At 42.2% G+C, this 25,777-nt stretch overlaps 1 protein-coding gene across 1 annotated transcript in view; it reads right to left on the bottom strand.

The window, feature by feature from the left end:
* Positions 1-15,942, bottom strand: part of fbn3 (fibrillin 3) — a 61,981-nt gene extending 46,039 nt beyond the window's left edge. The window contains exons 1-4 of the mRNA XM_085774388.1: positions 15,766-15,942; positions 12,444-12,764; positions 3,910-3,992; positions 3,604-3,705 (exon numbers count right to left, since the gene is read on the bottom strand). Of these exons, the coding sequence (XP_085630514.1) occupies positions 3,604-3,705; positions 3,910-3,992; positions 12,444-12,622 (364 nt within the window). The 5' untranslated portion in view covers positions 12,623-12,764; positions 15,766-15,942. The remainder of the gene's footprint in view (positions 1-3,603; positions 3,706-3,909; positions 3,993-12,443; positions 12,765-15,765) is intronic.
* Positions 15,943-25,777: the final 9,835 nt, after the last annotated feature.

The raw sequence follows: 25,777 nt of genomic DNA, 5'->3' as shown, positions 1-25,777 counted from the left end.
ACACACACACACACCCCAGGGACCATGGGACAAGTCAGCTGCAGTTTCAGCATGGATGGGCGATGTAATGAAACAAAGCTGCATGAGATGCTGTCAAAGTCGGTTGTCATCCAAATGCAAAGATTTCTTTCCATTTTGGACATTCAGAGACCTGCACCTTGTTTTTCATGGAGTGGAGCAGCATGGCTTCTAATTAAAAAGGCCCTCCCTGTTTTCCCAGCTCTCACCACTGTTCCTAGTCAATAGCCAGTCGAAGTCTGTCAGTCTGAAGACAGCTGTTTCTCAGCATTAGGGCGAGAACATCCGTGGTAATGATTTCATAATTATGGTTATGGGAAGACAAGGTTATAAGGACGACCCTATACGATCCTCAGCACAGCTGCTGTGCTCTAAACTGTCAGCAGGTTTCTTTCAAGGGTGACTTACTACACTAACCCTTAACGTCTGGGAAGTGACATGTATCTCTAGGTTCTATATCATAGACTCCACCCTCTAAAACCTGTGGCTATTGCGTTTTATGACTACAAGTCGTGAAGCTCTCTGCCAAAATATATTGGTTCCTACCAGGTTTAGATACATTACCAATGATTTATGCACGTTCGAGGTCACCTTGGCTTTTCAAAAATGTCTGCTAGGCTATCAACTCTAACTCGTGCTTCTATTGTTAGTCAGGAAACAACAAAGATTCCAGGAAGAGTTGTAAAAATAAAGAAAATAAAAAAATCAAAGACGGCCATCTGTGTGGACACAATAATTACAAACATGTGCATTACATGTAGAAAATCACAAATCTGTTGTTGATTTATTTAAACCTCTGCATTCCACAGGCAAGACGCAAGACATAAAGATGCTATCTTTAACCCAGTGAACCAGGGTGCTAGAATCAGGCTGTATAATTAGGGCAGAGGAAATTGGTGTTTCCAAACGGATCTCTATAGAGCTGCAATTTATTTTCCAACTGCACTGAATTATCCTATTAAATGGTGGACTCTCTCCAAGAGCTGAATTTGAGAGTTAGCGCATTGGAGAAGACAAGATCTACGATGAGGGGTGTTTGCCTGATCTTGGCATGGCCTACAGCCACTAGCCAGACAGATTATGTTGCAAAAACAATGTTCAATTTAGTAATCTGTTGAACACACCTAAAACAGTGAGTTTGACTCAGTGGGACTTCAAATCAAAGCTTTATAACCAAATATAAAATACAACAAAGAAAATGTAAAACATCCCACTGTAATAGTCTGAGTAGTTCAGGGGCATTCCCATGGAAAGTGACCTCCATGGTTACAAAAGAACATCCAACAGCCTTTAGTTACACTGATGGAGTATTAGTTTATCTCAGGTCATGAAGCTTTTTGACCTCTGACATTAGAGAGGCCAAAGGAAGGTCTTTACAAGTGATAAACACCACTCCAACAGGCCATTAAGGCATTGTATTGTTCAAAACTACTAATGAACTAATACATACAGCTTCTCAGTAGCTTCCCTTCCTGTCTCTCCATTGCCTGTAACACTATTGAAAAAAGCCCCTATAAATCCCAGCTGAGGCAAGCTGAGAATGACCAAATGTGACAATTAGTCTGGCCCAGCTCCGCTAAGCTCTTGCTCCAATTTATCACTTTGCTTTTTTTTTTTTTTTTTACGTAGTTCCTGTCTCTTAGGAACATGACTTCATAGCTCTTGCCAAAGCACTGGCTCTGCAGGAGATCTGCGCGTATCCTGCCATACAGGTCAGAGGCTGTTTTTTCTCCACCCCACCCTCTGTGCCCTTCCTCTGAGGGTCGTCCCCTACTTATGGCTGGAACAGATCCCGTTTTACACCTCTGGGTCACGGCCAACTGATGCTCACCGAGTGTGAGTGTGTGCTTGTGCGATTTTCCTTCTGTTTGTTTAATAAGAGTGTGAGTGTCTACGTACAGTATGTGTGTTCGCAGGCTTAATGGAATGTGAGCATGTGAAAGGGGTCTGGCAGGGGCTAGGCGTGACTGACGAGCTGATTTTGGCCTATTAAAGCGGTGAAGCTGAACACACTGCATGCTACTTAATACACACATTGACACACACTTCACATGCTCCCAAAGTGCTTCTTAACAACAGTGTTTTCAGCATGTCCTGCACATATTAACTTGATATGCACACATTTCACTAATCTCACTAAAACAAATGAGATTTCACACACTCTGCATGTGCTGTAAAACACCTCTACTCCAAGCACCACACACAAACAGACACATACACATACACACACACACACATCCTGAGAGGTCTGTAACTAAGCCCAGCAGACTCAGCTGGGGCAGCCAGACTCTCTGCTTTAATCCTGACAAACCCTGTGACCTGCAGGCTGAAGCGCAGGCCTGGGGCTCTTTACACTACTATTACACTGGCTACAGCACTACTCTGGCTCCCATGAGAGATGGGTGGAACCATTACCTTTGGAAAATAGCAGAGCAATTGAATAAGTACGAGCTGAAACTGTTGAGTGTAACAGGCAACATCATTTGGTCAGCAGTTCGCGGCACTTAGCAGTATCACACAGGAAAGTGAGGGACAGTTAGAGGCTAATTGGAAAAACACTGTGTCAATGCTTTTACAAATATGATCTATTCTGACAATCCTTGTGTAGGGTAAGGAATCAGATAAAGTGCTGAATAGGCCAAAGGCTATAGCCAGTAGCTGGTTAGCTAAGCTTAGCTCAAAGACTGGAAACAGGGGGAATTACTGTAGCTCAGTCCAAAGAGATTAAAATTTGACCACCAGCACGTTAGAGCTCATTAATTAACACATTACATTACACCCACTTTGTTTCATCCATATTTAAAACCAGCACTTTATGTCAGGGCTTGTGTATTGCACTGTTTTTTGGCTGGGAGCAGTTGCAAAAGTGCTGGTAAGCAGACTCATGTTATCCTTGGACTGACATGGGTTAAATTAGCTCACATTCTGGCCACAGCTTCATAGACAGATATGACAGTAGAATAAATCCTCCAACACTCTGCCAGAAAAATGAATAAAAATCTTTACGAAAATTCCAAACCATCTCTTCCATCATAGGATTCAGAGATGCAAGTTGTGATTATTTTCATTGTCAAGCATTCTGGCAATTACTTCTTCAATTCACTAATCCAACATTTGGTCCATAGGATATCAGAAAATAATAAAATAAAATGTCAGTCATAATGTGGGTCAAGGCTAGCCTCAATAAGAGTCTTATTTTGTCCAAACAACTCCACATCCAGAAAATATCAAAATTACATTCACATAAGACAAATAAAAGAAGCAGCTGGAGACAGTTTGGCATTTCAACTTGGATATGTATTCAATTATAATTAAATTATCAAAACGAGCCAGGAGACTTAAAGTAAAATAACTGGGCAATCATGTTGATTTCCAAAAATGTGTTTAACTATCTTTGAGCAAATCACTGCGGCTCTTGATTTATGTACAGGGAGGAAGAAATGTCACATACAGTAAAAGTTACTTTGGGCAAAACCATCTGACATTTCTCATCTTTATTCTGTTAATTTGTAGCCGCATTATGATGAAGTTTAATGGTAGATCAAGATAAAGTACTGTGTAACTATGTGTGTCATGACTACTGACCTCCGGCTCCTGCTCCACAGCTGGGAGAGAGCTGGCCATTTGAGCAGGTACACATGTTTGGCCTGGAACAGAAGCCATCACCACACGAATTCCTGCAAATTGCTGGAGAGGAGAGGAGAGGAGAGGAGAGGAGAGGAGAGGAGAGGAGAGGAGAGGAGAGGAGAGGAGAGGAGAGGAGAGGAGAGGAGAGGGAATTGGTTTATTAATTTTATAAGAAAATGATATAAGCAGAATTATCCCACGCCTGTTTGTTATCTTTCCCACTGGGCTTTGTGGTGTCAAGGATTTAAGGATGAAGAAACTTACGGACAATACACTGGTTGCCTCCGGGCAGAGTCTTCCAGCCTGGACAGCAGTATGAATGGAAACGAGAGCCACACACATTGGGTCTGACAGAGACAAAAAGAAAGAACAAACAAACTCACAATTCAGCCAGACCTCCCAAACATATTTCAGAAAAAAAACCCTAAACAAATACACACAGTTATGAGTTATTCTCTGAGCTGCCCAAGACCTGCAAGCCTCTGCCTTCAGAATAAACAGAACGCACTTTGATACAAAGCCCCCTCGAGTGATGGATGGAGGTATTTTCAGAGGGGAGGAGGGAAAGGAAATGCGAGGGGCCTACAACATGAGGAGGAGCATTTTGTTTTCATTCAAGGGTGAATTTAAACTTGGAAGGACAGGATGTATAAAGTCCTCCTCTCTCCCAAATTCCATGCCTGACTGTGCTGTTCTCTGGCAAATATCCAGCGCTGCTCCCCATCGCTGCCCACCCCGTCCAGTCCGCTCTGATTCTTACTGGTGGAGAGTCTGCAGTGACCTTTGGCCCTGTCTGACAGATGTAAGAGTCATAACAGCGTATAGACTGCTTGATTGGCCTGGCAGGTTAGCCGCAAAGTTTTCCTCTGAGGAAATGGCTAAACCACATCTGAAGATGACTGACTGCTCACACACGCACAAACACACACATAAACAAGCAGAGGTACTGAAGTCTGCAGCTGCCTCACAAACTAATGCAAAGTGGACTCTAGTTTCACTTTTTATCAACCATGAATAATTACACACCCACTTATAGCTATTTAGAAATGGAGTAAAAGTCCCAAAATGCATCAATCCCCAGCCCGTATCCATTTATTTTAAGAAAGTGAGCACAACTCATCATGCGCACCCAAGAGAAATACCCCAGTGCATAAAGCTGTTTAACAAGCTGAAGGGATTCCAACCATGTGGTTGTAGTAATGATATCCTAAGTGACCTTTCAGAGCGTAAAATAACGGGTATATCTGTGGTCATCTGCACTAGTGGTTAGTTGTTTGCATTTGCTGATGGCAAGACTAAGAACTGAGTGACCACAGCTTGGTAAATTGGGAAAAAGCGTGATCCAGATGCTCATGGTAAAGTAATTTGCCACAGGGATCACATCTCCTTAGTCTAGACAATTTCTGCCCCCAGGATGTAATTTATGACTGTTTAAAGTAACGCTAGATTACCCTATGTTTTCTTACTCCGACCGAGGACTAGTAAAATTAGACAACAACTTAACACACCTTTAAAGGGGTACCCCGGGGATTTAGCACTGCACTTTTATAAAGTTGAGGGACTTGTCAGGGACAATCTTATAATAAAAAAATTTAAAAATAACATTGGCATAGCGGAGGCTGGTATATTCTCAGTTGTGGTCACTTGTATGAATCAAGCTTCAAAAACACTGGGTTATTCATCTTTCCCATGATGCAACTGAACTGTTTATTGAGTTTTCTTTCTGCATCTATAATACTCCCCAATGCACACTACAGATTTTCTGTCACATGTCAATAACTGACAATAATCCTGATTACAACATCTGGATTTTTTTTCAGGAAGCAGCTTCTAGAGCCACAGAAAATATTTTACAAGTGTTTCCACAGGCTGAGCGGTACACCTCATGGCAAGTAAAGTGACCATTATGTAGAAACCAGTGTTGTTCCTTTGAGGGAAACCTTTTACATCTTCATTTTGGTTATTTTCTTAAAACTTGTCAACTTTAACTATCAAAACTGTCATTTTTAATCAAGTCACAGTACTTGCTAGCATAGGCTACTAGTCGTTTTAGCCAGTTATTGTTGTGACAAAGCTCTCAAAGTGACATCCTTACATTTTTCTCTTGTGTTTTTCCTCAATGAGTTGTGAAGAGACCTCTAAAGATTGGCTGTGTTTCATATCCCCCAGCTCCTCTAAAGCAGTTTAAGCAAGACTTCAACATTTAAAATCCCAGGGGATTTTTTGGGACAAGGTGAAAGGTAACCAGCATGGGCTGTAGGGAATTACTGGTACTGAAAGGTAGAACTGTTCCTTTAAATCGTTGTCAGTACTTTTTCTATGAATTAGCAAACTGATGAACTGATTGGCAGTAAATGGTAGTAAAGGTTGACTGTTGTTGACTGTTTAGCTTTTGAATCTTGGTTAGCAACACACACAGTTAACAAGTTGGAAGAACAGTGCTAAATTGGGAAATTAAGTGTCAACTCTGATGAACTTATAGCTCAAGCTCCTGCTGCGTGAAAGTGATGACCTGCGTCTCCTCCTCACCAGACAGTATCCGTAGTAACCCCAGGCTGTCACCAGGGAGATGACAGCTGTGGTTTGAATCTCTGATGGATGAAGAGCAGAGCACACCTCCAACCACATTACCAGATGGCATGTGGGGGGGGGGGGGGGGCAGAGAGACAGACAAACAGGTGGGCAAGCAGACGAGAGATATTTATGTAGGTAGAATTGGTGGTGGCTAGACAAAGATGGAGGATAAAAATAAAACAGAGAGGGGAGAAAATACAGAAGCAGTGGATTCTTTGGGAGGTTTCCAGAAACTGAAACGTGACAGTTGGCTTTAGAGAGAAAGTATGAAGGAGGTGAGAGTAATGGTGGTTAGGAGGAGGGAAGATGGGATGGTGGGAAAGGAACAGGAGATCAGTGGGAGGGAAAGCAAAACAAGTTTATGTTGAGAAGAGGAGGAAGTGGAAGGAGGAGTGGGAGCGGAAAACAGAGGATATGGAAACGAAGGAGAGAGAGACGCATAGGCAACAACAGGCCAGACAGTTGGTGGGGGCTGAATTTCTGGGGCGAAACACACAAACTAAACATGGCTTCGAGAAAACTTCAGAAACGAGACTTCAGCATTCCAACACTTAATGAGCAGCGAACCGGTCTTCTGCCCTCATCTATTTCTTCACAAAGTGTTAAAGATTTTCCACTGTTTCAGACCTGGGGGATGTCAATATATGAGGGATTATAGGGGTCTGACCCTGAGGTGCTCTGGTTTGTTATTCTTCCTCTCTCTCTCCCGCTCTCTCCCTTTCCTCCAGGTCAACGCCTGGTCTTCTATCACAGAGACAAGGCTTTAGAGGGTGGAATGAAGTAAAACAGAATGAAAGACAGCCATAAAGAAAAGAGTTTAAGCCCCAGGGGTTTTCCTCAATATTGAAATGTCCCACTGTTCTCGGGGCACAATCTAAAGGAGATTAACTCTTCTGTGGCCATGTTGCGGCCTTTGAAGTTGCCTCCCGGCCCGTGGATCGCTCATTAACAGCCATTAATAGTAATAAAAGGAAAATGGGTGCCACCTCGTCTGAGGACAAATATGAAGAGGAGAAAAAAGGGATACTGCACAGACTTTAAATCGAAAGGGAAGGCAATCAAAATTTTTAGACAGAGATAAATACTCTGATTTCAGCTTTTCAAGTGTAGTATTTTGCTAATTTTCTTCATTTTAACGTTATTTAGACCAAATATGTTTGGGTTTTGGACAACTAATTGGAATTCAATTGACTGCATGTTTTCACTGTTTTCTTTGCGAGCTGCAAATCAAAAAATTCTCTGAGGGTGTGGTTTCTTTGGGTTTTATCAAACAGTCTGAGTGATAAAATTAGAAAATGCTAAATCAACAGGGCTGCAATGAGGCTGTAGCCCGAGGGTCCTCTTCCCATGCAGGAATCCACAGGGTCAAAGGTTACAGCAGTTCAGAGCAGCAGCCTCCACTAACCTACAAGAAAAAGCAGAGCTGGGCAGGCATGGAAAATGACTACAGACAGTCTGTTTCCAAGAAGACACAGACCAGAAGTTCACAGTTGCCAGGACTCCCTGGTCAGGTGTCTGTGTCCGTGTATGTGTGCGTTGGTGTAATGGTCATAGGTCAAAGGTCATGTGCCTGGTATCTGACCCCCCTCAGGAGAACTCGTAAATGTAGCGCTGCCTCTAGCAACACCTGGGCCTGTTGCTCTCCTATCAGATCTAGGAGTCAGGATGATAAAGGAATGAAGTGTATGACTCAACTACAGATGGCGATAAAAAGAGTTGGATATTAATCATTTAACACATTCAAAACTATAGTACTGCAGAGGAAGATTTCTGCATTAAGTTTGAATTTCAACAGAAGTTAAAAACAAGCAGTTAAAAAGAAGCATCAAGAGAACTTAAGGTCAGACGTCATTGGTATTAGGGAAAATGAAGGCAATGCAATAAAAAAAAGGGGGAATGACAGAAAATTCACAGGATAGTATTTTATGAGTTTGCCTCATGTTAATAATATAAATCCGTATCAGCACAGTATAGTGGACTAACCAGACAGGGATAAATGTGGTGGTGGAAAAAAGTTTGAGACATCAAACACTCAAGTAAAAATATGTTAAAACTGTAGTGTTAGTATTGTGCTCACATTCTCTGATAGTGATTGAAACACAAGAAACAGTTGTTTCTTGTCTTTGCAATGTCTCCTGTCAAACCCATGCCATTAAAGGAGTTATTTGTAGGCTAAGTGTTGCTATAGCTACATAGCCAACATTAGCATTAGCTTCAGCTAGTTGTGATTACAAGACAAGAAGTAATAATATGTCCTCAGGACTCTAGTCTCATGGTATCGAAGTGACAAGATGGGTCAGCAGCAACTGCTAACTCAAACTGGAGTTTGATGCTCAAGCTGGACTGTTTCTTCTTCAGCTGTTAATGCTTGCATTGGCAATAGTACAAACTTACAAATGGCTCTTAAGGCTGAGAGACAACAGAGGTACGAAGAAAGTTGCACATACGCAGGATATTTCTTCATTATCTGGCATTATCTAACTAAACAGCATAACCTATACATCATCATTTATCTCAGTTAACTTTGGGTTTTCCTCTGTGACTACAAACACATTCATGTCAAAGAAATGAAGCTCAAAACAGAGATGACACATGCAGGAAACTTGCATATAGGCCTAAATAACTTGTATTGCTTGTTATTATTCATCGCTCATCACTCTTTTGTTCACATTGGGATCCCATAGGGAAGATGACAATGGTATCTGATTGTTTGGCATTGATAGGTTTTGATCTGAAACAAACCACCGTCATACGACTGAGTTAAACTTGAAGTTACCTCACTAACCTCAAATTCTGCTATCTCCAGAGATACAGCTCTCTATTACAATAACTTAATCTGTGGTCTACCATACAAACCCCAGATGGGACACTTGCTTATTGGTATTTTTGATAAAGAAAATAAATGTCATCAACCACAATCTTATATATATTTGTGGCTAAGCTAATGTTTGTAATCAGCATAACTCTAAATCGAACACATAAATATGCTTGTCTAGTTTGTTTTGTTGTGTATACTTTATGTCAGTGTGTGCTACGATGTCAGATGTCGGAAGTAAACTGATGACTAAATCTTTTCATGGAGTCTGACATTAACTAGAAACCACTTTATTCACAGACCACACGCCAGTCCGTGGTCCCACATAATCCTGTCTCAACAGCTCAGCCTTAGCCTGCACATATACAGTGAGCATAAAATGCACATAAAAACCTAAAATGGAACCTAATGCACATAAAACAGAAGAGGAAGCTTGTAGTTCTACACTCGTCCCAAATATAAATTCTTCTCGAGCTTTCAGTGGGTGTTTTTTGACTTTCCTTGTCCTCAAATGCTTTTATTCCCCTTCAAATTAGGCACATGCCAGGGCAGACTGTAAATAGAGGTCCCTGTCCAGACCATCCGGGTGGTATTGATATCATTCTGGAAAGGACATGAGTGGCTAAATCTAATTCTTTGCTTTGGGGCTGACTGTCTGCCAAGTTAGCTAGCGTCCAAAGCATTTCTCCTCAGCAGAGCTGGGTAGAGCTGGGCGTACTGGGCTAAGCTAATAAGACGGGTGCAAAAATACCACTTGGCTGGATTTTACAACTCTAACAAACAAGAGCTCCAAGCTACAAACACAAAAAAAACTTAACTAAATATGCTTCAACTCTGCCTTACACTTTCCTTCTATGGTTCTACCGACAGTCAATCACCCATCAAGAAAAGCAGAGCAGGCAGCCAGCCAGGCTAAAGTCTGATCAGATGCCGCCCTTGAGTGGACTGATGCCAGGCTACAGTGTGCTGTAGAAGCCAATAAATCAGAGTCAGTCAGCATAAGACCGAGCGCTACCAGAGACAGACCAGGGGATATGGAGCTCTAGCCAGCAAATAAACACTACACCCCAGCCCAAGGCCAGTGTAATGACCATCATTAAACTAACCTCCCTCCTTCTCCCACAGAGAGAATCTGTGAAACCTATGATTGGTGCAACTTGATTCGACTTAGATGAAGATTCTGGTAAGACAAAAGCGTGGGTTTGCGTGTATTAGTTTGTTGGGATGAATGAGTTGTAGTAAGATTTCACAACTCCTGTGTAAAAACATTTGGCCCACACTTCACAAAGGTTTATCGACAGCCAAAACACTCACTTACTCATCACAAATGGTATTTTTTCACCCTAAGGCTTCTGTCCAGAGGTGGTTAGATGTAGATGACTAATTTTACCCAATTTCAGATGAACTGCAATCGTTTTCAGCCAACGTCACTCAAACGGTAACTGAAAATAAATTCAACACATTAGGCCTATTTGCTTTGGCCAGCTCGTGCCGGCACATGGGAGGCACTTTAAAGTTTTGGAATAATTCAAGTGACAGTTACCAGGCAACACCCAGAGATCCAATGAAAATAATCAAAAAGATTTCGAACTTTTCGTTAAATAACCCTGGTCTGTGGCATACATATTGGCCTTAGGCCCAACTGCGTTTTTCAGCCTGAACATACCCAGAGTTTCAATGATGCTGCGTAATCTCATCACCTATTTACTTCAGTACACAGAACTACCACTTCACTCCTAACAAAGTAGTGTTTCCAGAACTTAACAATGTAATGGAAAAAGTCTGCAGGCTTTTGTTACTTGTTCTCATGAAATCGCACACTATTTGATGGGAATAATATGCTATTGTGCAAGGCCTGGTTTCTCTCCCTTGTATCTGCTCACTGTCTATTGGACAGACTGTGAATGTGAATTATTGCTCAGTCAGGTCTGTATCATGTTTTGAGCAATGCAAATCAATTAATTTGTGGTTCCAGTGAACACTTGATGCATCCGACAGGATAATGGTGGCTGTAATCAGCACAATGGGCATTAAAGTAGAAATACTAAAAGACCACCATGCCTGCTAGGTAAAAAGTGAGGAGGGAGGATGATTTTCTTCATGTAACATGGACAAATGCCTTCCATACTGACCAAACTAGTCTATTTCTATTACACAGCAGGGACCCTGGCTGAACATGTTTTTAGAGAAAACACCAGTTCTAGACTCCATGTAGGAATCACCATGCGTTACTAATAAGCCTCAACTGAATACAGTTCACCCCGTTTCATTATTCCTGTCTATCTCCATCACTATCACTCCCAATTTCTTCTTCATCTCATCACTCATTTCCTTATGTGTCCTCCTTTCTTCCATACTTTTCCTGTCATCTGTTATTTCTTCTGCTGCTTTGTCACCTACAGCAGTGAAACAAATGCCCCTTTTCATACCCCCCCCCCTCGGGTGATACGAATACCTCATTTCCTGTGGCTTGGCACTGGGGGAACCATAAGCTGGGACAGATGGGAGTATGATTGGAATAACTGATGCAGACACTGAAAATGGGCCCCAACAAAACATCCTTTGTTTTGGGAGAAGTGTCGAAATATACAGTGAAACTCTCTCCTGCACTGACATATATCCCCACACCCAGATTCACAGTGTTAAGGTAACAAAGTTAAAGAGTTGGACTGCAGGAGAGAAAAGGGACACAGAGAGTGGGGGGAGCTCAGGGCTGCAGCTGGTGAGAGGTGATGTGATCCCTGTAGTTCATTTCACTGGATACCCCCCACATACACACACTCAAATAAACAACACCTTTAAAAACATGCTTACATGTATGTTCATATATACCCACACACTCCATTCTCCCCATCGCTTGCCTTAACTTAAAACACCGGGGCCTACTATATCCCCCACAGCAAGTCCTGAACTACTTTCTCCAGCTTAACTAATACAGCCAGGGGAATTTGGGTCATGCTTTTCTCTCAACATCCCCTCATGAAATGTACAGAAAGCTGCCTTTTCCTCTCTTCCCATGAAAATGTCAATTTGCTGTAAATACGCTGGGAGATTTCAGTGAGTCAAAAAGCCTGTTATGGTTGCACATGTGCTGTTTTTGAGAAAACAATGTGGTAGTATTCAGCAGCATAATTTGGTATAAGGCAAGCTTGGCCTCAGCCCAGAAAGCACAGCAGTTGAAAGAGAGCTGCCAGGAAAGCTGAGTGGGGAAGGTCGTTTATATTTTAAACTTTCTCCAGATAGAGCAACAAATGTTTAGAGTTGTGTATGCAAAACCAATCCTGATTCTGTTTCTCTTCATATAAGCTTTATTCTCATGAATACCTCTGTAACATGAACCAAATCAATACCAAATTCCTGTTAAGCATTGCTGCTTATTAGGGACACATACAAAGAGTCTCATCCCTACCCTCTCAGTGTTTCCTGGCCACGGCGTCGAACCCGCTGCACCTCTCTCTGGTCCACGGTGCCGGTGAAGCGGCTAGCTTGGTACGGTCCATTCCCAGTTTGAGCACACGCCACATGGACCGCCGCAAGGTACACCGCCACCCATCCTAGCGGCAACTGAGCCAGCTTCCCCAATCCCATTGGTCCGTCTGGCTATATCCCTCCAACCTCAGCACCTCCGTGTTACCACTCAATCTCTGATTCTCTGTTTACCGTGTGGACCCAGGCTGAGTAGAGGGATCTAGACCCGGATCAAGTCCTGGTGTGCACTCCAGAGTAAGATCTGTACAGAGCAAGAAAGAAGACACAAATGAGCATTTAAATGGATTATAAACTGGCTATTATTTAGGAGTGTTAAAGATATAAAAGTTGTTCGCTATCATACAGTTCAGTCAGAAAGGTTGATATTGCTTTGGTTAAGTTTGCATAAGCAGAAGAAGCTGAATGTTTCAAACATTATCCATTACTTTTTGTTTATAACTTAAATTTCTCTGCTTATTTGTTAACTGGTTTTCAAGCATTATTAATGGCCACATATGAGGCTAATGTGTTAACTGACTCAGGCTTGCCGGAGAAATTTACTAGTTAAGCAGATGAGTTTTCCACAGACTTCCTGGCACTTACTGAGGTACCCCCTGGGTACAAGTACATCTGGTTGGAAATCAATTATTTCACAGATCGAATCAATTTTATCCTCGTGATACAGCTGAAATCACCCTCACACATTTTCCAATCTTAAAAAATCTTGTAAAAAGGACATCATACCATTGGTGGTTATATTGGGAAAAGAGAAAACACATGAGCTGGAGATGAATAAAGAAGAACATGCCAGAAAATAGAGACACTTCAATCCTGACTTCCAGCAATCTGTTTTCACTATACTGCACTTCAAAGTAGTCTCATAAGTGGTTTATCACTCTACAGACACCAAATACTGCTATGTACTAACTGCAAACTACAGAGAAAGAAGTCATGAACTGATTAGAGACACACTTAACATGTAATACCCAGTGCTATTGTATTATACAATACTTTAAAAAAAAGAAAGAATTCAAAAGCTCATATTAAGTGAAACATGTCTTAATGGTGAAATTGCTTTTGCCCAGAGCGCTACTGCACTCTGCACTTACATGCTGCAACACATGTTCAATGTTTTAGGCATAATGGCAGTGTATCTTATTTTCAAGCCTCCATCTATCAGTACATCCATCATTCTGCAGCAAACCAAACATCTAATATCATGAAAATGTAGCCAGATACATCTGAAGGATCTCAAGATGTACAAATTATCTTTATTTCTTCTGACCTTTCTCCCAACTTTACTTATGCCTCCCTTAGGGCTCTGAGAAATGTTTTACTAAAAAAGCAAAATGTGACTCACATTATACCGTATACACAAACTGTGAAAAGGGGGTCATGAGTCATGAGCTGTGATTTACATTAAAAGTTGGGAGCAACTGCCTTAAATCATAGCAATGTGCCTAGAGGGAGCCAGAGAGACGGACTAAGAGGGAGGTTGGTCGAAAGGACAGGGGTAACAGTTAAGTAAGAGTTAAATGGTGACCTAAAGGTGATCAATTGGCTCAAAAGAATATCTCTCTCTCTTTCTCTCTCCCATATATATCCCTCTCCATTGCACTTTTCACAGTTAGAAAGAAGAGTGGGGACATTAAACTGTTTGTAAAGATCAATTATGCATCCACACATAGACGCAAAATTAGATCACCCCATTATCATCTCTTGTAGGGTCAGAATATCTTAATGAAATTATTTCTGATTTTCTAGCCCCATGGACAGCATGTATTGTTTTACAAGCCTGACCTAAGTGCATTAGAGTATATTAAATTGAAAAAACATCCAGTGTCCGACTGGATTGGACAACCATGAGGTTTATTTTCTCTTCTCCACCTCATTATAGACCACAGGTTTAAGAGTGAACTGTGGGCCCCTGGTGATATATAACCTCAGCAGACCCAGCCTCGAGCCCTGCAGCCATGGGTCCAACCACATTATATATCTGGGCCGGACAAAGAAAGGAGAAGAAAAGAAATATGGCTCCACGTCCCTCTGACTCAGATAAATTTTAATGGAAGATGGGAGATTGATGAGCCATGAACTCACTCCAGCATGAAAAGAAGAAGGGAGCAAAACAATGAAAAAAAGTGGTTGGCAAGGTGGTAAAGAAATCCCAATGTGAATAGAACTGTCCATAATTATCTAATAATTTACCATTTTGTTTAATGCCAACATCAACCACTGTCTGGGACATCTACTTGCCAATTGTATCCATATCTGTCCATGCATAATATTCATCTTACATTTCCCATTAAAAGACACACACAAAATAGCTGTGGTTGTAGCTGCTTGCAATAAGTGAAGAGGATAGAGGCGGGATCAATGCTGAACAAAAGAAATGCCTGATCAATTACCGAGTGTTAGCTCTGCTGAGGACCTCTCCAAACTGTGCTGTCAAAATAAAGCAGGAAAGCATCCATCCGGCATTAGCGTCTAACCATCTAAACACTACGGGATAATACATCTGTTAAAATCGCATATTAACACACATCTAAGTACAACTTTGATGGAAAATTAAGTAAAGCGCAAAAAAACATACAGTGAAATAAGTTTTACGCAGATTCACTATCCACCCACACACACATACACACACTTCAAGCACTTGAGGGATATGAAGTTGCATCTGCAACATTTGAAATATCTAACCCGTGTCATTAAATAGAGTGTCTTATACAAGATGACAGAGAGACAAATACACTATTTTCCACAATATTGCAGCAATGGAACGAGCTCTGCGCGTCGCCGCAACTTTATGAATGGAGTAACAACACGCAACATCAGTTCCTGCACGATGAAACACAAGTTAATCCCAGATGGGCAAATGTGTGTGTCTTTTTTTATTGTTATTATTCCACTTTATTTGCCAGGAAAGCTGCTCCCAAACTATGAGAGTTCCAACAAGGCCAGCGATCAAACTGTAAAACGTGACTACCCTGTCGTTTTTTTTTTTTTTTCATGCAGTTTCCACTCAAAAAAAGCCGGTAAAAAATATGCAACTTCCTCACTTCACCCGCTTAGGAAAAAAAGTTAATTTTATCATCAACCTTTCTGCAGCTCAGACTTGCAGCTTCAGCCCTTTTATCGATGTAACAGACATGCATTAAGAGATAATGCCCCGTGAAACAACGGGCTTTAGAAACAACAGTCACCATCAGCGCTATTGATAACTTGATTGTCCTGTAGTCAGAGATCCCTAATGCACACAATACCTTGCAACAATTGGAGTGCCTTGGCGTCAAGGAGTCCAGAGTCGGAATTTGAGACAGGATATGTGCTCCAGGATGGAATATTTAACTGTAGCCTTGTGAGAAAAAGAGAAAAGTTAGGGAATTGCCCTGTTTGGAATAGGGGAGGGGACACAGAGTGAGGCAGAGACAAGGAGAGGGGGGGGGGGGGGTAGTAACGGACTGCAGGACAAACCCACATTCCTCAAGGCTCCTAGAGTTGTTATAACAGGGGCCAAACAGCTAAACCTTCACACTGTGGCTAACATGGCTCTACTATCATCACCCTGCAAAAAGCACCCTCCCCGCTATACCTGAGTGATGACATAGCAGTCTCACCAAAGTGAATGATCTCTGATGATTGCTAAGCAGCTTTTGCATTAACATCAGGCTGTGCACAACAGTGGCAAATCAATAGGAAAACTAATACCATCCATTGAGGGGGATGATTGTGCACAATTACAGTTAAGCACAGATTAAAAAAAATAAAAAGGAATACTGTGATTAGTTGCCATATTTAGGTGTGACATCTAATGTCACAGCCTTTCATGTATCTCAACTGGACTCAATTTGCATATTAATGAAGTTAGCAGCATAACATAAAGAGTGTGTTACTGTGTCACAGTGTGTTGAATTTACGCTTGCTGTTCAAATAGTCCTGCTATTTACTACCTCAGCCCCACTGGTGCTTGTGATTGACACATCCTTGTGCTTTGTTGCCACAAGTGCTGATAGGAAGTTAACATTGAGGAGACAGTGGCCATCTGGGTGGTATATTGGTGAGGACAGCTGAGCATATCTCAGATGTCGCTACCTACCTACTGAGCTGGTTTCACCACTCTCGACAAAAATGGTGTCAGCACAGCTCTACGAAGGTTTTTTTGTTTGTTTGTTTGTTTGTTTTTTTGGTTTGGACAAGAATGAGAATAGAAACATTTGTTCTCAATGCAAATGTATTGTTACAGTTACAAAAGTAGCTTTAACAGTAACCTTAATTTAACCATAGCATACAAACAAAAACTTGTTGCTCTTGTTCTTTCAGTGTGACATTTTTGTAGGGTTTGATGGAGGTTGTGTAGACAGCACGAAACGAAGGTTCAAGAACAAAGGTCTGGCAACATCTGCCCACTTGGATTGTCCATGATCTGAGGCTTATGTTAAACATGGGTAAATTTTATCTTTCAAGCATCACCTTTAAAACCCTACAAATGCTCATCTCACAGTCATGAACTTCTCATAGATCCAGCGTTAAACTATGCAATGTCTTTTAACCTTGTGACACTGCAAGATAAGTGGAGACAACAGCTTGACGACAACATTGCCACTTGTCAATGATGTCATGATCATCATGAAACCTCAGCTTGGTTTAGAAACACACAGTTTAATGTCATTGATTCAGACTGTGGTGCAAAGCTTTTCACCACCAACTTAAGGGACTGTAACAGAAGTACATCTAATGGGCTGCAACTGATTTCATTAATATGACAATCACAAATACCAGTACTCTAGTAAGCATTCTCCACAAATGTGTCCATTCAAACATCAGTAAACTCTTCTGTCTTGCATTGTGGCTATAGACGGCAAATTATATGATGTTTTGAATCATAACCTTCTATCATTTTGGTTAACTTCCTTCAAGAACTAAAACAGCTTGATTTTCACAAAGAAGCAACTTGTTACATTGAACCATCTATGGTTCTGCCAATAGAGATAAAGAAACTTCTTTGTGACCGCTTTCACACCAAAAAGAACCTGGTGTTAGTTTGGTGCTGGTGCTAGTGCCAGTACTTAGCTGGTTCAACTCATGTGCCTCCAAAGAACCAGTTTGGTTTACCATTGGCAAAGCCAAGTCAGAGTCACGCTCCCCATACAGGTGCTGCTCCTGTCTTTGCAAGCCTACTAGTTCTCAATGGGCCTGAAAATTAAAACCCGACCCGGTCCAACCCATGGGTGTTGAAACCCGGGCCCGACAAAGCCTGACTCATTAGCATTGATTCCTGGCCTTAACCTGGCCTAAAAGAGAAGCCCTGAGTCATTTGTACAGACCGAACCAGCCCGTCGGGTCGGGTTGGTCGGCCTCCCCGGCCCGTTGAGAACTCTAAAGCCTACATTGTGATCCAGAGCCAGAAAATACAACAATTACTAGCTACCCGTCTTCGTCGTAATTGCAGCGAATGGCAAATATGTTTTGGATGGCGAGACGTTTTGATTCGCAGATGAACGTTAGCTGGTTCGCCTCAGCCTGTAGCTCGGCTACTTAGCTTTGACTATGCCTGCATCGATACCATAGCAGTTTAGCAAACGTAATAAGATATTAATAACATCTATGTATTCTTTGCGGTGTTCCTGTTGGTCAGGTAACTGCGCCCCCAGCCTCTGATGTAATCAGTTCTTGGCTCTACCAGCAAGGAGTTGGTGCTTGTCTGTGGCCAGTTTTGAGAGCCAGGAGCTGCTGCCGGTCGCAAAGCAAAGAACTGGTGCTAAGTCAGGCTCTGGCTCTGAACTAGCACTGGCAGCTTGGTGGAAAGGGGGAAAAACTCCTGAGGAACCACTGTTTGCCAGAGCAGAGACTTGTTTGTCACTTGAAACCTCTTTGGAGGACAACAAGCAGAGTCAGTGTTTGCCAGGGACAGGGACTTTTCAATTGTCTTCAGCGTCTGTTCACACAGAGAGAGGTTTCGTAAGGGTCATAAATACTTGTTTTTTTTGTTGTTTTTTTACACAATAGGGTATTATGTAGTCTTAAAAGCTACATGGACATTCTCTTATTTATACTCCATGACATCCTTTGATGAGCATTAAAAGGGCTGAGATGTTTCATTGTAACATCTTTGGCTAGTATTCAACCAAAGATTAACAAAGTTGGGTAATTACAACCATGTGCATTGTGTTTTTTGTCTCTGCAGGATTTGGCATGATGTAAACTTACCAAACTAAATGTGGGGGATCATGATTTCCGGAGAGAAGATGATGTAAAACCACTTTCAATCATCAGGGGATGTCTTAAAATTTTAGTGCGAACAACATGGAAATGTTGTGCTAACTGATAAATGAGTGTTCAGATTTGTTGCCACCGCATGATTTGTGGAGCAAGAGTGAAACTAACCAGGGAAAATCCCTTGAAATCAGATTTTGGTGTTACATTCTACCCTGAACATGGACAACATGCACATTTCCACACACCACATTAAACACAATCAACTGCAAATTCATACCCCGTCTCAAACCAGGGGACTTCATTCCAAGGGGGACCAAGTGGCACGTTGTGGGACCAGCTGTCAGCATGCAGCAGAATCATGCAGTCTCATACTGACGCCATGAAAGACTAGGAGAGATGGGAACAAAGAATTAGACCCTAAAGGAGTTTCTTTCTTTTTCCTCCCTCTCTCCCCCAGCTGTCCCTCCCTCTCCCCTCTAAACAGAACCACATTTCGCCAAGCAGTGATCTGGCTACAGTGAAATCACACCACTGTATTGTGCTTCCAGCGCCCGGGGAAATACTTTTACCAGCCCTCCTTTTCCCTCTTTCTCCTTGCACTCTTTCTTTTGCTTCCTCTTACTTGTCTCCCATGTCTGTGTCTCCAGTACATACATTTGTATACACATATGTAAACACTTGCACACACACAGACACACCACAGGGTAAATACATACGGCTTGAGGAGTAAGGCTGCCTAAGTGAGTGACCTACAGTATGAGTGGCGTGCGCTTGTGATGTCACAGGTTTTTCCAATGCTGGTCATTAAAAGTAGCAGAGGGGATGTTTTTTAGCTTGTGCACTGGATTCACGTTTAGAGGTCTGGCTCTGGACTCACTCAAATATGCAAACGTGCAACATGACCATGTGTTTTCAAGATAAGAAGTTGTACTGTCAAATTTGTTATTCCATGAAAGAAACATTGGTCCTGGTGAGACTTGTGGTGAGCATTGTGGTGACTACATCAGCTCACATTGATAAAAGCAAGCTATTTGTTTTACATGGACCAGACTGCGTTATTATTATTGTTATTATTATATGCGCCTGACCCAGTTAGAGCAGGAATGTTGGGAGTTCGGTTGTTGCTGTGGTGTCGAGCTTGGGGTCCCTCTTGTAGCTCATATAGTATGAAAGATGACAAGCCAGTACAGAAACCAGATGGGTATTGGATTGTCCTCACATGAACACATAGTTTTTACATTAAAACCCGCCTATACCCATAGAGTCCCGCCTCTAACTCAGATTCCTCGTATGTCAGCTTTGATTAGAGCAGGATACATCTTGATGCAACAGTGTCTGACTACGTGTTTAAGAATAGTCTGTACTTTTGTCTATACCTACATTTGTGCAGTAGTTGAATTCTTGAAGCGATGCCTGATCTCCCCCAGCGCTGAAAGAGAGAACCAGGAGGGACCATCAGGGCCATTGTGGGGGCTTTCAGACTGTCTTTAGCCCAGCCAGGAGAGACATCACAGAGCCAAATCACTTCCATGACAGCCTCTCAGCAGGGAGAAATTCATGGCCAGAATTAGTCATACTGTACCACTGCCCATAGGGGTGAACCGGTGCATGTGGGTCGCTGAAGAAAAGATTGGACCACATGTTGAAGAATTTAAGTTTACTTCCAGATTTTTTTCTTTTTCATATCTGTTTATTATTGCTCTGGTTGTCCCTGACAAATATGAATTACATGCACAACTCTGTACTTGCCTACATGATGTAAAATCTAACATCAGTGAAGGTGGTTATTCATTCTGTGGAGGAGCTCCCTGAGGAAGACATTTTATCCACAAGGTTGACTGCAGTAGACAATGTGTAAGATGTTATAAATGCACAGGAAACTGCAGGTCTGAAAGAAAATATTCCCCATAGATACAATGAAAATCTTTGGAATGCAAAAGGAGAGAGCAAGTTTTATAGTTTTCGTAAATGAAGCAGTGATGAATTAAAACTCCAAAATAATGGAAGAAAACCAAGAACCGTGTTGTTTGTGCACATCACTGTCACAGTTCCCACTTCTACACAGAATTGATTTTCTTGGTACGTCTGTCGCTCAGTGCATTGGTATGGAGGGTAACCTTAAGGTCATGGGATACATAATGTGTGTGTGTGTGTGTGTGTGTGTGTGTGTGTGTGTGTGTGTGTGTGTGTAAGAGAGAGAGAGAGAGAGAGAGAGAGAGAGAGAGAGAGAGAGAGACAGGGCTGAGGCATTACAGGCTTGTTTTGTAGTATCATCATGGTCTTTGGGGTTTGTGGTTGGAGCCTGAGGGGTCAGGGTGGAGTGTGGCAGAGTGTAGAGATGGTCTCCGTGGGAAATCTTGTGGTCAGTTGGTGTGTTTTTTTTCTGGGTGGATGATTATGATTACACCACAGACACAAGGCACACAAACAAATAAATCCACACAAGCCATAGGAAGTATCTGCTGCTGTAGATTGATGGATGACATGTCCGAACAACTCCCCCTGACCTCATGTGTTTTCCCAGCCTACAGTACCATTTCAGCTTTTCCTCTGTTCAACCCCATATCCTTTCCCTTGGTCACACTTCATCCAGTACCTAGTTTCCATCTTTCCTTCCATCATTTGTTTACAAGGCAGGCATTTTCTTGCCTCACCTTAACCAGAGTGCTGCTCTTTTCAGCTCTGTAAAGACCTGGCCTTGTGCAGCTGTGCTGCCCCGGTGATGCAGTGGGAGAGGAATGTAGAACTTCAAAGTATAACACGAGTGGAGACAAAGAATGGCAGTGTTCAGAGGGGATGAGAATATGTGATCTCATAAAACAGCACACAAACACATTGGTCCATTTATGCAAGGTTAGGCTGCAAAGGATGAGGAGGGAAGGAGGAGGGAAGACCTGCCTCACATGTCCCCTGCCTGCTTTGTGGGAACCAGAGGAGGAAGAGGCGGGTATACACGTGATGTTGCTCTCCAGTGATAGAGCACATTGTAACTCTGCACAGCTCGTCTGGCCATGGTTAAATGACTGTTAAAACATACAGTGGGGAGAGGGATGGAGAGAGGTTTGTGTGTGTATGATATGACTAGGGCTTGGAGGACTCTGGTTTTAGTGGGCCACGGAGAAAAACCTTCTGGATGAGAGTTCTAAAATTCCATAACCCTTGTAACTGCAAAAGACAGAGGTTGAAGCTCCTAAAAAAAGAGAGAAAGAAGTGAAAAGTCGAAAGAGGCAAGGGGCAGCAAGATTCCAAGAGCGCGGAAAGAATCCTCAGACTGCTTGGTAACAGTTTGAGGGGCTAATGGCTTTCAGATGTGCACAACTTCTTTTATATTTTCAAAGGAGCATAAAACATTCCCTCTCAGAGGAATCCAAACAACGGCTGGAATTCAGAGAGTGAAAATTCACAACAGCAGTTTGAACTGAGTGTTTATCTCATGTTAGCTCATGTTACAAGTATTACTGTATGTGTTTTACATCCACAGACAAGCCTGTATATATACGTAACGTATGTATACATATATGTTTTTTTGTTTAAATCATCTTTTTCTTTAAATCATCTCGTAGTTTTGGGTTCCATACTTTTTTGTTGTGTTGATGTTTTCTCTTTGCGAGTATACTGTAATGGGTGCAAGAGGCTGGGCGGGGGTGGTTTTCTCCCTGTTTCCTGTTCAGACCTTAGGGGAGCTAAGACTTGGATGAGGGGAGGTCATTTCTTGCTCCAACTATTAAGTTTGGAGTGCAAAGAGGGGAGACAGTGGGGTGATCCAGTTTCCCTGTCCACTCTCAGTCACATGCACATTATGACTGTTCTGTGATGGACCCCTGGCTCCATTAACAGACAGTTCATACCTCTGTCATACTGTCATGTCATGTGCTGTAAAAGTTAAAGAGATAAATATGGAGTATCTTCGCCAGACAGCAAATAAACTGGTTCCCAAACTTCTGAACTGCTTCAACCAACACAAACGGGCAGTAGGACAGATGGATGCAAAAGATAGATGGACACTGTGGGATTATTGATGCAACAATAACATGCACTGTCAGGTATCTCACTGCTCTCATATAAGTTATGTGCTTTTTTATATTCTAAAAGAAAAAGATTCAAACTTTGTTTTATCCTGAAAATTAAGACATATTCACTGTCAGATCCCAGTTGTTTTCAAAATAAAAGACCTTCATCCTATAGGTCTTCACTGCACAATCACATGCACCATCTAGTCAAGCACATTCAAAGACTCAAAGCCTGGGAGTAAATCATAACTTATAGTTAAAAAATTAACCAAATCAGTTCATATCCTAAACAAGCTAACTGCTAAAGTGAAGACAAAGCTAACCAAATGTATTCATCAGACATGCAGACATGCAACTCCATCAGGATCGCATCAGGACAGTGTGTAACCTACTTTACTGTAATCCTATTCAATAATAAGCTCAACTAATAAAACCCGTCAAGAATTTTCCCAGAGCCTCGCCACTGCGGTGAGTTTGAGGCTGCCCATACTGAGGTGTGGTCTTCCATAATGACTTATGCCGCTGAGTTAAAAAGGAAAAGGGTGAAAAACGAAGCCTAATTCTCCTCCTTTCGTTGGAGGCGGGGGGATGGGCAGCATCGCCATAGGAAATGGTGTCTGGGCCTCGGAACAATCTGTCAAGTAGAACGTAACTATAACAAACTTTGATATGCCCCCCCCCCTCCTCTTAAAATGTTTGCACTTCAGCATGCCATAAACTTGTCATCTCTGTTCCAGTGGAGCCATAATTTCCCAAAGTCTGAAGTACACTTATACCTGTAGAGGCTGAAATTTAGTGTGGTTGCTTGTTTTAAAAGACTTAAAATTATGTCAGAACTCCAGATTTAATCAAGGAGGATTGTGTATGCACAAACCTTGGAGATAACATGTTTTAGTGCGGGGCTATATTTTCTCATGTCTTTATGTCAACATCTCTGTGATTTTGGCTCCAAAACCTTGAACATCATTTCTTCATAGTCTCTACTGAGTTATAGGGGGCCACGCATGGTCAAGAATGAAAAGCAACCACCCTCATACCCTATTACCATTAAATATCCTGAGATCTTGACATTGTTTTATGATGAAATACTTTAATTGACCTGTTTGGGCTATGAACTGTAAACCCCTATTTGCCTCATTTACTTCCTCAATTACTGATTTCCCTCACTTTCCAGAAAGAACATGGCCCAACTTGTTCCATTCAACTGCAAATTATCACTATGTAAGAACACACAGTGATAACATTTGTAAGAGTTTCCAGTCGAGAAAAAGTGAGTAATGCCCTGCTGTCAAAATGTGGCATGTAAAGTGACTGTGCTGAACTGTGATGTGTTGCTGTAAAGGACGCTGATACGACTTTGGGGGATTACCAAATCATTAACATCAACAACTCAGACAGATGTATTCCAGTTGTTCCTCATTTGATCTGAGTGCAATGTGTTTGTCTTCAATAATAACTGAGGACAATGCTGTGTCACTATGATATGCCCCATTTCCATTTGGCCAGCACATAGTCAGCACCAGTGCTAGTTTCAATCAGCCATCACAAGGATTTCTTAATTTTGTAACAAGAGTAAATATGCAGACCCACACAAAGCAATAATTCATTGCTTAGATAGAGAGGCAAAGACCAACAGTAGGGGTGGTGTAGCAGTGATTAGCACTGTCGCTTCTCAGCAAAAATGTTCGATTCCCAGACCTCTGGCCTTTTTGGGTGGAGTTTTGATGGGTACTCCGGCTTCCTCCCACAGTCCAAGGGCATGCAGATTGGGATGACTGGCGATTCTAAAATGCCTGTGTGAGGTTGTCAGTCGTTATCGGTCAGCCCAGCAGTTGACTGGACACCCTGTTCAGGGTGTACCCCGTAACCCCGCCCTCACTTTATGTCAGCTGGGATTGGCTCCAGACCCACCACAACCCTGCACAGATAAGTGTTATAGACAATGGATGGATGGATTCCAACAGTGACATTAGATGGTTAGTAGCCTATTAAAAGTAAAAATGGCAGTTTAGCTCATGCAGTGAAAATACACCACCATGGCAAAATCTTAGTCTCAACACAACATTACAATAAATGCAAGCAAGATTGACCAATTTGCTCCATCTGGACACTGGATGTCTCCCATTACAAACAGGCTTCGATCTCTGTCAGCTAAGGATAAATGTTTATCCATAAACGCCGTCTGCAGAGCAGGTGAAGATAGCTGCGGGAAATCTGATCATCAAAGCCAAATGATTGAACATAAAATGACTCCCTTCGAGCAGCTTCATCCATGTTCTCATTTTTAGCATCATTCCAAACCACTAAGCCAATTTATAACTTATAATCAGGCCAAATAGCATGAAGGTTATGCTTCACCTCATTTTGGCTGAGCTCTGTAACACGCCACCAGGCATCTGTCCATCCGCTTGAGTGTGTGTGTATGTGTGTAGGTAAGCTTGCATATGTTTATGTGCATACATGTAGACGTGTGTCCTTGTGTTGTCAGTGCATGAGTTTGGAAAAGCCACAAAAGGCTTTTTATGAGTGTGAAACTCTAGTAAAGCAGGTGTACTCTGGATAAATGGGAGAACAGGACCTCCATCCTGTTGCAACCAGCCTGCTGCCCTGCCCTGCTGCTGCTGCTGCTGCTGCTGCTGCTGCTGCTGCTGCTGCTGCTGCTGCTGCTGCTGCACTGTGATCATTAGAGGTTTGGACAACAGATGCTAAGATGCTTGGAACATCCTCTTAACCTACTTGTCTATCAGCATTCCTTCCACCTTTCATCCATCCTCTGGTCCTTCCTGTCGTGGCCTTACTTCTTGTTCGGTTGCAGCTGTTTTCAAAAGGAATCACAGAGGTGAAGACAAAAGCAGAGAAGGGGGAGATGTGTAATGTTAAGTGTGTGTGGTGTGTGTGTGTGTGTGTGTGTGTGTGTGTGTGTGTGTGTGTGTGTGTGTGTGTGCAGAAAGAGACAACAAAAACAAGGGGGAGAAGAGAGGAAGAGGGTGATTTTAAAAAATATGCGAAGAGATGGATTCCTCAGAGATATCGTCACCCCTGTGCAACA

This window comes from Trachurus japonicus, chromosome 4 (assembly GCF_045865225.1).
Source record: "Trachurus japonicus isolate A0001 chromosome 4, Traja_1.0".
NCBI classification, from domain to species: Eukaryota; Metazoa; Chordata; class Actinopteri; order Carangiformes; family Carangidae; genus Trachurus; species Trachurus japonicus.
Note: the sequence above shows the minus strand (reverse complement) of the source record. Positions and strands in the feature narration are given on the sequence as shown.